The 16,037-nt window shown below is 35.9% G+C and overlaps 1 protein-coding gene across 3 annotated transcripts in view; it reads right to left on the bottom strand.

Moving 5' to 3' along the window:
* The window catches only part of KIF6 (kinesin family member 6), a 147,645-nt gene continuing 131,872 nt past the window's right edge, over positions 265-16,037 (bottom strand). Inside the window, exons 17-22 of one of the 3 annotated variants that reach the window (XM_021392999.1) lie at positions 15,754-15,838; positions 14,742-14,877; positions 13,069-13,163; positions 5,780-5,869; positions 3,355-3,460; positions 265-513 (exon numbers count right to left, since the gene is read on the bottom strand). In XM_021392999.1, coding sequence (XP_021248674.1) covers positions 418-513; positions 3,355-3,460; positions 5,780-5,869; positions 13,069-13,163; positions 14,742-14,877; positions 15,754-15,838 — 608 coding nt within the window. In that variant the 3' untranslated portion in view covers positions 265-417. Of the gene's footprint in view, positions 514-3,353; positions 3,461-5,779; positions 5,870-13,068; positions 13,164-14,741; positions 14,880-15,753; positions 15,839-16,037 lie in introns of those variants that run through there. The other 2 variants (XM_021392998.1, XM_021393000.1) reach the window with 2 other exon arrangements.

Here is a 16,037-nt window from a genome sequence, read left to right as displayed (position 1 = left end):
TTTTCAGACATCTCTAGATGCCAAATAGATGTAATTTATAATGGCTTGTGCAAATTCATGCAAATAAAACCAGTCAATTTCATCTGAATTTCTTTTCAAGCTTCCAGTATATATATACCAAAGGAGAAAAAAAAAACCATTCAATCAGTAGCAATATGTATTCCCCAGATTAAAGATGTAGAAGAGCATTAATACATTAAATAACTTTAACATTTAGAAAATTGACAATAAATTCCCAATAAACAAATATATCTGGCAAATTCCTTATTTGTTTTAGTTTTGCTTCATTTTAATGCAAGCTATTGAAACTGAACACAAATATTCAAATATAATTTCCTGAAGAAATGGACTTTTCTGTCAAATACAAGTCACTTTTATATCATTGTAGTTAAATCTGTACATCCAAAACAGTCATTTCTACTCAGAGGAGGAAGGTAAAGAAGAAAGGTCTTTAACAGTTTCTAAAAGGAAATAGTGGACTGCTGCAAGAACTTCATTTGTTTCCCAGACCTGAAAGGAGATAAAAAATGTATTGGGCTGTGTTTCAGGATATGTCATCAGTTTAAAAAATAATTTCACATATTCAAAAGAATAGAAAAATAAGATACTTTAACACTTTTAAGATGAGAAAAATTTAGTTTTCTGTATTTTCATTTATTTTCCTTAAGACTGAAAAAGGCAACGAAAGTGTGTATTTGCAGAGTACTTCTTTGTAAAAAGATTTTCAACTTAATTGTTACAGTGCTTTGACAATCTCAGCAAGCCCCTGCGAATGTATCTGCTTTAATTCATCTCTGGTTAGAAAACAAACCGTAACAACCTACAAAAACGGAGCCAATCTTCTCTGAGGTCTCTCGTTATCGGCACACAGCTTACACACGAAGCTCTGATTCAACTTAATAGCTTTGGCAGTCATTTCTCTCTGTTTCGTCTAGTGGAAGTTTGAGATTTATTGAGAAAAAGTTCTGTGTGAGACTGATAATACCTTTTTTTTATCCCTGAAGTATTCATTCTTCTTCTTCTACCCTTGCTTTCTACGTATCTGTACTTATTTTATAAACTATTCTTTATGAAACTTCCTTCTAGTTCTCCTTTGCTTTGGACGTAACTATTACTGGAAATTCCTTATAGTCAACGATGCACAACCCTACAGAAGTTACTGTGCTTCTCTTCTTTCAGTTTAGAAACAAATCAAAGAAGAGTGAAGCAATGGATAGAAAAAATAGCTGTGGCAACTAAGCGTTGAAAAAAGCTCAGAAGCTTGCTTGCAATGAAGTAAGATGTCTTGTGAGGAAATACAGTTCATGTGAGAACTTCAGTACCTTGAATTTCATGCAAGATTAGAGGAGAAAGTGGTGAGCAGACTGAAACCTAGGAGACTCTACCCAGTCCTGTTCTTTACTACATTTCTTGTGCCATGCTGTACACAAAAAGGAGAACACACATCACTATCACAGATAGGAGCAGTGGAACCACTGCCTCAGACCATTTTCTTCCAGTTAGAAAAGCAACCACAGCATCTCATAGATGTCCTCAGGTACCACCATCGTGCTGATGGGCAAAGTGTTTCCTTAGCAGTCCTGGTCCCTTCATCTTGCTGAATCAAAACAAAGAAACTTTTCTTCATCAAATCTTCCTGCTATTAGTGGTTCCATCCTTCATATCTGGGAAATTTTCCCTCTACTTGCAAGCAGTCAAAGAACAGAAGCCTTCTTTCATCTGCCAGATTAACTCCAAATCCTTCTCACAACTTGATGCTGAGCTGCCTCCTATCTATGACACAGCAAGTCCCACGTTTGCAATATGCAGGTCATAGTTACAAAGGCTCTTTACTCTTTTCTCCTTGCTTAGTGACTGGTTGAGCCAATCAGTCCTGCACTGACAGGATTATCAGAATAAGCACTGTGCAAATGTTATTCTGTTCACTGTCAGTTATTTCGGGCTGCTGATGGGGATGTAGCCCATGTTGTCTAACTGAACTTCAACAGGATTGTAAAAGTTTTGACTGTTTGCAAGAATACTTTTCATAACTTTAAGCCTGACAAGCTGGCAAAGTTGATGATGCCTTGTCCCTTCTGAAACTCATGTACGATGCTAGGTAATAGACTGTGGCTGAAAAGCAACCAGGGTGGAAAAGGCATTTGAGAGAGATGTTCCAGACATGGTATGGTTGGGAGATGGATGGTCACAGGACTTGACAGATTACCATACACAAAACTGATCAGATCTGGACACTCTAAAGGCCTGAAATGTTTGTTGTAAGACACTTATCTCTAACCTTCTTATGGCAAGCTGCCTATAAATTCAACTTAATTTCATTTGCAGAAGAAACTTGACAACAGCTTTTCTAAATAAAGACAAAACAGAACCCAAAACCTAAGTATGCTGAGTGTTTGCTTTGGATGAATGTAAAGAGGCTATTTTTTTTCAGCCACTGTGTGTTTACCTGAGAGTTTTCTGATAAGCAGTGTGATAACAAAACCCCACTTCGTGACAGTGATAACACCATCTGCCAGGTGCTGATAGCTTGCTGAATAATGCTGTCATCAGCAAGTGCTCAAGTGCTGATGGAAAATTATTGCTTCAGTAACCATTATTGCTTTCATTTTCTGTCTAATTGCTAGCTGTCACTAAAAACTATTATTCAAAAAAAATGAAGGAAAAAAAAAGAGGAAAAAAACCTCACAGATTGTTCTTCTTTATCATGATGAATTACTTCTAAGCTACTTTGCAGTGCCACTGTTGTGCATTTAGTGCTTTCTGCTTCCTGCCAAACTTACTTATCTATACTGTAGAATGAAAAAACTTTATTGCCTACCTATGATTGCTCTCAGTAACTGATTTGTTGACAAATACCCACAGAAAATTTTATTAGCCCTTCATATAATGAAATGCCTGCTAAAGGCAAACTCTGTTAGACACGGCAGCCAGTCTACTTGATGAGGTAGGTTAAAATGTCATAATTTGCACAATCTTTATTTGGTGGTAATTATTACAATTAAATTTGTACCAGTTGAAAACTGGGCCAGATAGTAAACAAAGATTTGAAAAGTATTTAAATTACTGAGAAATCATGTTCAAATGCATTTTTTTAAAGTATATATTAATACATTTTGCTGACTGCATAAACATGCATGATGGTTGTTGGGAAAAAAAGACAGCCTTCATAGTTTTATATTGGAGGATCAAGCTACTAAAATACATACACGTGAAAAACCTCAAGTGTTTAGAATGGCTGAGAACACAACGTAATACAACTTATGCTAGAATCAGTACTCACTTGTGTCACTGTAAGTGTGGACTAAAGTTATTTTGGCCTTAAAAGACTGGAGATTTTTTTTTTCAGGATTTACCTTTTTTTTGCAGAATGTTCTGCCTTGCTTTAATGAAAGCTAGAATGTCAGCATCAGTCTGGCTGTCTCCAGTCAGAGGAATAGATGTACTTGAACTTGGAGGGGTCCTGAAATGAGAAAGCATATTTGTGGACCCAACTGAATAAAGTAATTTTTCTATTGCTTTATTTCTGCTCTTCTTCAAATGGAGGGCTTTGTTCTCTGGATATGTTGTTAGAAATTGCACTGTTCTGAGTAGAATTAAGCTCAGGACATCTTAATGTAGACTCCTAAGTATAGCTAATAGCTTCTTAGTTTGGTGGAACTACAAGCTGAATAGTTATAAAACCTTTCACAAAGGGTTAAAAGTATTTTACTGCTCAGTCAAAGGCTTACCACCAAGTGGAAAAGCCTTGTATAGTGAGTATATTAAAGAAATTATAGATATGACCATGCCACGTGCTTGTTTGCTTTGGGAAAAAAATGCAGCTATTTATTTGAACAGATCATTAGTATTTTTGCCTACTGTAAGGGAATTAAGTTTTCATTTGAACACAGAATTAAACAATCACATGATACTCATGAAATTTTCTGGCAGAGGAAACTATTTTGTGCTGATGAGTCTCCAGTCCAGACTGAGATCTTGTTTCTATGCAGTTAAATCTTTAATTTACATCTGCTTTTTATAGACCCACAGGTGGTATATGATGATGTAGTACAAGAAAGCTATTCCAATCAGCTAAGTATTTGTCTCTGTGTCTTTAGTCTTATGTAAAGATTTAGCATTAATGTTAAAATCAGAAATAGAGTGATAAAAATTACAATATGGGAGCACAGGTGGTAATGAAGGGACAAAAATTATTTTCACACATTCCATCTTTGTAATTATAGTTTTTTCTGCTGTTCTTTACCATCTGCTGCAGTAAAAAGTAATTGTACATAGCATAAAACAGGTCTGACATCCTTGACTTTTGTGCTACTAATTAAGTTCTCAGTTGCTAAATTAGTGAATGAAAATGGAAAAAATCATAGAAATGGCTATATGAACTCAATAAAATATCTCTGATGTAACTTACAAGGAGAACTCAAAATACCATCAAAGGTTTATTCTTATTGATTTTCATTTGATTAACAATAATATAAAAATAAAAAAGTACACAATATATTTAAGAAGATACTGTCTAAATTCTATTTTAAAATCTCACTTTCTTCACTTTCTCTCCAACACAAACACAATTTTGAAACATTATTTTGGGGGGTGGGATGTAAACTTTTTTTTTTTTTTTTTTTTTTTTTTTTTTGCTGTTCTAGAAATGTTTTGTTTTGGAAGATGAATGAAAAATACTTGCTGTTTGTTCTTACTTCTGCTGCTAGGAAAATAATAGCTTCACCATATTTTCCTAAGGCCCTTAATAGCCAGAAGTGTTGGGCACAATGAGAATGAAACTTCTGGGAGTATACTAACTTGGTGCAACGTTTTGGTGGGAGAGAAGGACGAGGAAATGAGCACATAAGGAAAAAAATGAGAAGCCGTCAAAAAAACACAACACAAAATAGTAGTTTCTGCTAACCTGCTAAGCTAATTTCCACAAGACAGTGCCTCTTTTGGAAAAACATGATATATAATATTTACTAAGCCTGACAAACTCAGGCTGCTGCTGTCATTTTATTTTACTATAATAATTTGTAAGAGGGAAACTCTAAGTATTTCAAGGGATCACAAGAAACCTTGTCTAAAATTTTACATCAGTGTCATGAAGAAAAAATCACAACAATAAAAATTTTCTACCCAGAACTTGCATTCTGTGATAGTTACACACTCAGATCTCTCCTTCTTTCAACTGATTTTATTTATAGTTTCAGAGTCTCTTTCTCTTGCTGAAGCAGAAACAGTCATGAGGACTCATGGGCTCATGTGGAAGAAACAAACCACCTCTTTCCTAGTGACAATGCAGCTACTTGTGCAAAGCTTGTGATGTTGTTGTGGAAGTTTGAGTAAAACTTGCTATTTTTTTCTTTCTTACTTTCTTTTTTCATTATTTTTTTTTATTTTAAAGAAGCTGTTTATAAAGAGACCAATACGACAGGGTTGATTGTTCACAAGGGTGGATAGCGATAGGACAAGGGGGAATGGTTTTAAACTGAGACTAAAGGGGAGATTTAGGTTAGATATTAGGAGGAAGTTTTTCACTCAGAGGGTGGTGATGCACTGGAACAGGCTGCCCAAGGAGGTTGTGGATGCCCCGTCCCTGGAGGCATTCAAGGCCAGGCTGGATGTGGCTCTGGGCAGCCTGGTCTAGTGGTTGGTGACGCTGCACTCAGCAGGGGGGTTGAAACTCGATGACCTTTGAGGTCCTTTTCAATCCAGGCCATTCTATGATTCTATGATCTATGTGTTATATTACTGGCTTGCATTTTCCTCTCTTTAGCTTCAGTAGGCTTCTTACCTTGTTTTTGTAGTTGGGTTATTAAAAAGGATTGAACTGTTTTTTCCAGTTGAATCTTCATTGGAATCAGCTCTTGTGGTCTCTGAAAAACTGGAATGGGAGCAGAAATAAAGGCAAGAATATAATCCTTGTAGAGGGAATGTTAGTACATACTAAGTAAGTTCAAAGAAGTTATTTAAAAATATATATATATATTATATATATATAAAGCACTTGTTGTATATGGGAAGAAAGATTGTTTTCAGTTGAAGCCATGTGATGTTTAGGTTTATGTAGAGAATGTGGCTACTCAGGAATGAACGTAAGCTCATAAAGATTATGCTTTTAGGATTTGCTTTCTAAGCAGGGCTTGTAAATCCCTTTGATGAATCTCACAAACAGTTTGTAGAGATATATTTAGTTCCCAAACTGACAATTGTCCAAGTGAGGCTTTAGCAAATTTTTCATTATTTCTTTGGGCAGGCAAAATTATTACTGAAATCGGTTGGAGATTGAATAAAATTCAGTGAAGACTTTGGAATGTGACTGGTTAATGAGAACCAAATATATTGCAAATGGCTGTTGTGCATTGCTGTCCCTAAAGATACAGTAATCAAAGAATCTCTCAATGAAGAAGGTAGATTTCTTTCAGGGGATGTCTTGGGACACCCTTCTTACTCTCTCTGGGTTTTTGCTTATCTGATGCCATTCCATTGGAGTTGAAACATAGAATTCCTCAGTTTTAAGATTTTTCCACTAGATGGCAGGATTGGCAAGTTCTTGCTTTCTTGAAAGAAATTCTTGCTTTCTTGAAAGAAATTTATTACTGAAATGTTAGTGTATTAGATTGCTCCAGGTTCTGTTTTGCAAAAGATATTCTTCTCTTAATGTTAATATTACTCCATTCTTTATTATGGCTATGTATTACAAGAACTATAAAGGATGTGTGATAATACTACCTACTATGTGGTTTAACAATATCTGAGAACTCTAGATCGAAGTTCTGTTTTAGGATTTCCCCCCCCAAAATTCCACTGATTTGGGAATTATTAAAAATGAAGTGAGCGAGTGGCTTAAATTCAATTTTCTAAAAGATCTCTGTGTCTGTGCCCTAAGATACCAAGGTATCCAAGCCATATAACAGTGGTTTAATAAATCACAACACATGAACTGAATCATAACAGACATCCATGATTGCATTCTTAACCTGCAACAAATGTAAGGTACTGTGACTTAATGGGACCCTTTGTCATTGCCATAAGATAAGGTTCTTTGCTTTTTACTTGCCATGATCAGAATGTGTACATTTATAAATACTGTGAGTCAGCTGATATAAGTAATTTTTATGTGCAGTAGTTCATGTTTGAAATCATGCTTCTCATTGTATTTCAATGAAAATTACTCTCCAAAATTGTTAAGTCCACTTCTTACAAGGGGCATAGATCCAGACCTATTAAAAAAATAATACACCCGCACAGTACTACCTTTTGCTTCCAAAATAATAGACACTATAGGTGTGACAAGGAATTGACTTTGAAGGATCTAATTTTCAAGTGGTCTCCTGGATCTGGGGCAATAGACCAAAACTGGCTTTAAAGTGATCTGGAACAACTGGGAACCTCAGGAAGGTGATACTTAAAACAAACCAACTTAGATTGAGTGAGGTGATTCCTCAAACCAGGAAATTATTTCTGCCTTCAGTAATAAAACAGGGACTTAAACTGCTACTCTGTCTGCAAGGCATTACAGCCAAACGTGATGTTTGCAAGTTAAAGAAGTTTTCCAATGACTCGAGGTGTTACTTCCATGTAAGAGGTTAACAATTAGAGTACTACTCTAACAAATGTGTCTTTCAGCTTGGTAGAACTCTAAGTCTTATTTACATATCTCAGAAATCACTCAAATTCCTAAATTAGAGGGATGGTCTGTATGGAGATAATCTCCATCCTTCGTGTTGAATCTATGGTTATTTTTCCATGGTATTGCAAGATATGTTGCATCAAAAAGGGATGAAAGAATGTAATTTTCTTGTGCAGTGGTTAGTATTCTCAGATTCTTTAACATTTAGGGTGTCCAAATTTCTCTTAGTCCGTTCCTAGAAGCCAGGACTCTTCTGTTTAACTTGAGTTTTAGATGCTTTTCAGTGATAAGAAAAGGGGAAATTTTGCTAATACTGCTTCACGTTTAATGGCAAGCTATTATGACATGGTGAAGGATGGGGCAATGATCCCCCACTCTGTGTTAAGCCTGAAGGTCTTGGCATCTCAGGAGACCTAGGTGTTGATGACCTTGCATGAAAACTATTTTTCTAGCTTTTTCATAGAATCATAGAATCACAGAATCATCAAGGTTGGAAAAGGTCTCTAAGATCATCCAGTCTGAATGTTCACCTATCACCAATATTTCCCACTAACTGATGTCCCTCAGTACAACATCTAAACCTTTCTCGAACGCCTCTGGGGATGGTAACTCCACCACCTCTCTGGGCAGCCCATTTCAGTGCCTGACCACTTTCTTGGAGAAGAAGTATTTCCTAAAATCCAACCTGAATCTCCCCTGGCTCAACTTGAGGCCATTCCCTCTCATCCTATCACTGTTACCTGGGAGAAGAGGCTGACCCCCACCTCACCACAACCTCCCTTCAGGTAGTTGTAGGAGAAATAAGGTCACTCCAGAGCCTCCTCTTCTCCAGACTAAATAATCCCAGTTCCCTCAGCTGCTCCCCATCCAGACCCTTCACTAGCTTCACTGCCCTTCTCTGAACATGCTCCAGGGTCTCAATGTCTTTCTTGTAGTGAGGGGCCCAAAACTGAACGCAGTACTTGAAGTAAGTACTCTCCACTAGCAAAGAGGTAAAACTAAGGATGCTAAGAAAATGTTTAAAGAGAGGTCAGGTGTTTGGCGACTCAATTTTTAGAAGCATTCAGCACTTTCTGAGTCTAGGTGCTTGACAAAGTCAGACAAAAACATAGGTGACATGATTTAGTGTGGTGATAGTCCCTCTTCAAGCAAGAGGTTTGTCTATATATCTCTAGAGGTACCCTAATCAACATTTTTGTAATGTATTTGTTGGCACTCCTGGCTCACAATTTTGGATTTAGATGGAAGTACGACTTGTATAAGTCCTGTCTCTCTGGCAACGAAGATCTAAGACTATTCAGGTTCTCTGTATAACATGTAATTTTAATTTTCATTCTGAATCTATCCAATTATTTTTCTCTAGTTGAATCCAAGAAGGCCGAATTCCATTTCCTGACAGTTTCTGTAAAATTCCTGCTTTTTCTGGTGATTTCAGATAGCCTGTCAACTTCAGATTTCTCAGTTCTCTTTGACCTTAGTAGCAGGAGTTTTCAACAGTGAGTGACTTGCTTTTTCTTTCTGAGTCATCTGTTGTGGGGCATATGTCTGGGTCAAGCATGGGGTAGCAGCTAGAGAGATGTACACAGTGTTATTGTAGCGCCTCCCTTGCTGTGAGAACCCAAGAGCTGATCAGCTCCATCTAGCCCTTGAGGTGGAGAAGCTGGAAAGATGATGAGTGTTGTTGTATGCTTGATTTGACACTGTGGCACTGAAAAAAAAGTGGAGAATGAATATAACATTCAAAGGCATGCAACCTCTATGTTGTTGAAAACAAATCTACTTCAGTTCTCCAGACATCTGAACCTTAAAAGTAAAGGGAACAGATGTTCTATTTAAAGGCAGACAAAATATATTCAGAAAGATTCAAGCTGCTTAAAATCTGAGCATTTTTGTATTTAGTTACAAAATCAAATTTGGCTTCACTTGCAAATTCCTAGATAAATTGTTCACGTTAAATTGTTACAAACATTTGTAAACCTTTGAAATATCATTAATCAAACATGTTTTTCTCAGATTATATTTTATCATCTTGTAATGCTGCAGAAAATTGGCAGAAATGAAAAACAATCAAGACAGAAAACATTGCAAAAATAGTAAATATTTCCCTTGTCTCACATAGCCCTAATATAGGGAATAAATTTTGTAATCCAAGACAATCAATACTAAAACAACTGATGCTAAAAGTCTTCAAAGAATGTGAAGAGTTGTCCGAAAATCGAAGGAAACTAAATTGACAGGAAGACTTCAAAGAAGCTGGGGAGACATAGAGTCTGATACTGAACATGCTGTGTGGTTTGCTGGAACAGGACAAATGAGATTCATTAAGAGAGAGTGACTGAGGTTAAGAAAGAAGTAAGTAAATTGCAAAGGAATGGATTCCTTCTGACAAAAGGAAAAAATCCAAAATTTTTAGATTTCAGTAAGCATCCAACATCTGCTTGATGAGATTTACTATTTCTATAATCTTCATGTGAAAGATAATGCAAAGATAAATGCAGTTGGAAAACCCATTACATCTATTCAACACAGACTCATTTGACATTTAACAACTTTTATTTTCCATTGAAAAAGATGTTTGGCCATGCACTGAGTGTCTTTTATTTGTGCCTATCCTTCCTAAGCCTCACAAGGATTCCTAGTTTCCTTTCACAGTTATTTTAGCTGTAAATTGATTTAATATAAAATATAATTTGAGGCTACCACCTTCCCTTCCCAAAATTTAATTATCTTTAGTAATATAACTAAGGTGTATCAAACAATAATTATCCACATGAATTATTCACTAGAAGGTGATCAAAACATTTTGTTCGAAAAGACATAAATCTCAAGAAAGTTTATGGAGTATGCTTGTATCCTTGAGGCACTGACACAGACAATTTACAAGTACTGTTTCTAATCCTAAAGTCTGTATTTATATCCATTCACACTAAGGATTTTGTCTAAATAGTTTTATGGCATAGTTATTCTGTCAGCAACAGATTTCTGATTTCTAGATTTCTGACATGCAGCTCACTAAGTTTTAGACCTTTAATCTACTGAATATACCTGAGAACAAAATTTCTGCCTGGAAATGTTTTATTTATCCTACATGATGTTGTATATAATTTGATAGTTTTTGCTTTTGTGACCATTTAGTTATTCTGCTAGGTGAACCCAGCAATACCATTTCAGAAGGAGATTCTTGGTTTTGAGTTGAATTAGAAACAAAGAGACATTTGTTTCTTGGGACTATGTAAAAGAGAGGAGAAATTGTAGCCTGGACTCATCCTACACAATCATGGGAACAGGTATGTAAAGTTCCTGCATCAACTAGAGTCAAATAAACCCTTGGGAATAAATATTTTACTGTTCTATATTCTTAAAGACTGTGAAATTGGAAACTTCTACTTTAAAATGTTATTGCCTCAGGTAGGAGGAAATGTAAAATTTCATGCATAGTGGGACGTTAAATCTGCAGCTCAGCCTCACCAAAAGCAGAAATAGTGTTTCCAATTCTATATACATCACATCGGAAATGTATCTGTGTAAAATATGTTTAAACAGCTAATACAAGATCAACCCTCTGGACCTATGTGAAGGAAAGAACAGTTAAATTCAAACCACCATCGCAAGAATGCTGATATGTAGTAGATATGGGAAAACAAAACTATATACTCGTGATTCATTCTATAATTTAAGTTTGAGAATATGGATGCTCTGGGTCTGTGATACCTATGTAAAGATCAGTCAGTTAGTCTTGGTCAAAATGTCCATTTCTTAAACACAGAAGAACTGCACATTATAAAAAACATACTAGTTTTTCTGAGAGACCATGTGGGGTAGTACAGGACACCAAAATAAGCCCAGCAGTTTATAGTGATCAAACACCTTCCTATGTTCTATTCCAAATACTAAATACCGTTTACTGAGACCTGTCCTCTGGTACATGTAGTAAAGGCATTTGAAGTAAAAAATTGTAAGAAAATCATAAAGGAATCAATTATGCAATTTTGCTTCTGAGCAGGAGCAGGGATGTGGAAAGGGGAAACTACTACTCGTGGAGGGCAGTCTCCCATTGCACCGAAAACTTCTCTGGCCTAATCATATGCTATTTTTAGCTCCAACTCCAGAAGATATCACTATCAGTGTACTAATGAGAAGTTTTTCACAAGAACAACGAGGCAAAGAGGTTGTACAAGTGGTCCTTAGCTTAGTTCAGAACAAAGTTAAAAAGAGTATTTCAAAGGACAGTCATGGACTGTTTGAGGTAAGTTGGCTGGCTTTGCACTGAGCTAGACTGAAAATGCTTTTGCATTCTGTGCCACCAGCTTTTCTGTGGGACTGGTAACATTCAGCCTAAAGCCAGGAATGAGCATCTCAAATTAGGTCTTACATCATCATGCCAACTATCTGCAAAGTGAATAGTGCCTAAGTCTTTAGAGAACAGGATAAGAATTGGAGCAAAGTAGAGAAGACTGGTTTTGGTTTACATCAGTCTGAAAATGCCTTCTCAGACACGGTTAGGGGATTACATGTTTCATTCTCTCTCCGCACTGATTGTGGGGAATTTACTGTAGATACACAAGAGTTCACTATTGAAAATTAGAATGTATTTTACTTTTTAAAGCAAATTCATTATTCAGTATTTAATGGCATGTAGAATATAGTATGTTTTGCTGCAAAACAGAAAACATCATTTAAGCTGACTACTGTTATAAAAACATAGACCAAGCTACTCATCAGAGAAAGATTAACTGTATAATGAGAAGAAGGGAGAGAAAGGCAGACAGGGAGAAGGAGGAAGAGAGAACACCTCCATTTATTGTCAATGAATATAGAAACCTGCACATTCTGGTGGTATGCACTTTCCTGCACTCTACCTTACTTGAAGGCTATGAAATATCTGCTACTTCAAGTCTGAATTAGATATTTTGAAATTAGAAGTGATTGATGATGAAACAACTCAGATCATTACACTGTTGTAATGTGGAGGATGCATCAGTGCTTTACCATATCACATACAGTATCTTTGTGGAAAGATACGCTACACGAGTGTAGCACCAGGACATTTTTTCAACAGGAATTCTAGGCTATACATTCAATCATTTTAAAATCTGTATTGATTTGCAGCCTCCTGAATACATTCCAAAGGAGATACAGTATCCTTGAATAGCAAAACTGAGTGATAACAGGCTTGTTTTTCTTAACTCTCGGTCACGGGATCCCTAGTGATAGGTTTCCAGCGTCCCAAGACCAGCAAGTCAAAAGGACTGGATTATCATAAGATACCATCAATAGGACTGCAAAATAGGACTGAATGATAAGAATTTCTTTTCTACACAGTCATTTTTCTTGTAACTAGAAATGCAGCTTTTAAGGGTGATATTTGCAAAACTTTCTGGTGTACCACAGATCTAATAACCTTACATTTTCTTACAACCAAGTAAGGAAGACAAAAATGATCAACTTACCTGTTAGCTGATAGATGTTGTGAAGATTTGATAAACTGGGGATAAACCATCGCAGTATTTGGTGAGCTAACCAACTCTGTATTTTCTTGCTGAGTCTAGATTGAAAAACAAAATTATGTAGTAGGATAGGATTTTTTTAGAGCACTTAATATTGGCCTACAGGTCTCAGCCATAACGAGGTAGGTCAATGACTCATTCAAAAAACAGAATCTGAATCATACAGTATTTTCTTCACTTGAACAAACGCTTCTGAACAAAGAGAAAAGTATTTAGGATTGATTCAAGGATATTTAAGCTCAGGTTACAGGGTTTTAATATGCAACAGCACATATTCATTATTTGAGTTTCTTAGGGAGCTCAGATGTATACATAGGTCAAGATCCAAGATATCAATCTCTTTCTTTTTTTTTTTTTCCATCAGTTTTTTAATCTTCTACTGATGAATCATGAGAGACTGAATCCTGAACCTCTCCTGTTAAGGGACAGAGAAAAACATGCTGAAAGTCTGAATTTGTAGACAGGAAGGTAACTGAAACATTAACCTCTTTGCCATAGGTTAGGGATTTTAATTTGAAAAGTATTTTGTAATGATAACTTTAATTTAAGCTAATTTCATGGTATTTTATGAATATGTAAGCTCCTCTTATTAAATCTCTTATTTATTTTAGACTATTTTCTTAAAAATGTGGCTTAAATTTGTACTCATAGGAATTAAAAAAAATACTGACAAAACACTTCTGTCTTTTTTATAACATTTTTCTCCAAAGACTAACGCTTATCTTCCAGTTAATAATAAGTGATATGGACAGACTGCACTTAGCAGTCTTTTCCACTAGGCTGAGTTGCATCTCAGAGCTGTGCTGTGCTACCAGATGCCATGTCACTGATTAGAAGTCATAAAAAAAGTGTCAAAAGAGGAGCTCATAAGAAAGCTATGTTGTTATTTCAGTTGTTTCCCTTCCAGACCTTTTGTACTGTCCCCTGTGTTTGTGAAACCGTGTAGCTGTCTCACTGTATTATCAACTTCACATATACTTGTTTAAAATGACATCTCTTTAGCTCACTTTTATAAAAGCGATTAAAAAAGAACACTTTGTTTTCATTGAGTTCTTAATGGTAATGGCTCAGTTGGAGAGCAAGGGGACACATGCTCTATGTTGAGAGTCAGTGACCCTCTGGGAGCTTAAGAAAGCTGAAAGATTGCAGGAGAATTTAAAAAACTGCTAAAAACCAAATTACATTTGTTGGGTTTTGTCCTTATTCCAGCTTTGACTGCCATTTTCTAGTATACACGTCATAAACCTGATGAAATCATAGTTTAGCTAGCAGTGAGAAAGATTATTTTTTTTCCATTTGCCTCTATTCATTCTATGTTCCATCAGAGTCTTTGGAATTTTTGGGACCGTTCTTGGCTTTCCTTCAGTTTGTGTGGGAGGAAGTCAAAACAGAATATAAGGCAGAAGGAAAGGGTTTTGCTTTATTTGTATTAGCTTCATACAAGCATAATTCACATCGGCTTTGTCTGATTTACATTGGAATGAGCAGTGGTGAATCACGACCCAAATCCCATCCTTCATACTCCTTTCTATCTTGTCAATTTATCACATCTTTAGGAAATGATTGAAGATGTTATATTTACATGAAAATGGAAGAAATACACAGTAATTTTATACCTGTAGATTTTTTCCCTCTTCAGTCCACCAGACTTCAAAGTCTTTTTGCAGCTTCATCTTGGCTTTTTCCATGAGAAGCTGTAGGTGTTCAATCTCTACCTTCAGCCCTTTCAAGCGATTGAACATTGTTTTATAACTAACGTGAGAAGAAGAAAGAGTATGAGAGACCTTACAACACATCTCTGAATAAAGTTTAATTCTACCTAGAATGGGTACAGATTTAAAATAAAAAATAATATTTAATAATCAGAGATGGAGTGGTGGGGTTGGACAGAGTGGTGGTAGGAAAAGACCTCTCGTAATTTACGACAGCTTCACTAGAGAATAGAGTCAAGAAATGTATCCTGGAAAACTTATGTTTCACTAAAAAAATCTAGTGAAATTCAAGTGCAGCCAATACTGATTTAAATACAGGTTCGATTATGTCAAGATATGCATTGATTGCCCTTCCAAATGAAAGCTAATGTGCAGTCAGAAATTACAGTAGTTTGAAACAGTCAGAAGTTACCTCATAGGCTACAGATAACACAAATGCTAGCAAATTACTTAGATGTGATATCCTTGCATCTATTTTCTTCTGTCATCCTGGCTAAAGCTACATTACAGCAAGCAGAAAGATTGGCTAATCGATGCATATTCTACATAATATTTACATCTATTCTGTTCTACATAGCCTAAAGGTTTTCCTTAGGTCAAGGAAGGCATGGCATTCTGCAAAGAAGGTCCACAGTACATTTGAATTCGAAGAACAAATTTCTGACACTAATCCTCAAGGGAGATATTAAGTTTTTATTTATTCTTGACCATTGGCCCTAGCATAGAGTTTCCCCATGCACATACTGTGGCATCTTACAGGCAAACCAACAGCATATATACAAATTTAAAAACTATCAGCAAACCACAAGGCTGACATTTCTTAAAATGTCAGAGAAAACCCTGAGGTTAACTGTGTGTAGAATTGTAATATAATATAATTTATCTTCTGGAGCATGATTTGAGGCAGAAGTTATACCTTTTTTTCTCTTCTTCAATTTGAGCTCGAAGTTTCTCTTCTACTGGATCAAGAGCATCTAGCTCTTCAGAAGGATTGGAAACAGCTGTAGGAGGAATGACCACATGTAAGAAATGACTATCTTATTTCTAAAGAAGCAACTTTTAATTAGAATACAAGCTGTTTTTGAGAGGTAGGTAATGAAACGGAGGCCTACAGCAGTTTATCCTTCTGGAAATATTTTTTTCGAATTCTTTATTTAGGCCTTAACTAATATTAGAGAGATTCAACAAATTTAGCGATTT

Source organism: Numida meleagris, chromosome 3, assembly GCF_002078875.1.
Source record: "Numida meleagris isolate 19003 breed g44 Domestic line chromosome 3, NumMel1.0, whole genome shotgun sequence".
Taxonomy (NCBI): domain Eukaryota; kingdom Metazoa; phylum Chordata; class Aves; order Galliformes; family Numididae; genus Numida; species Numida meleagris.
Note: the sequence above shows the minus strand (reverse complement) of the source record. Positions and strands in the feature narration are given on the sequence as shown.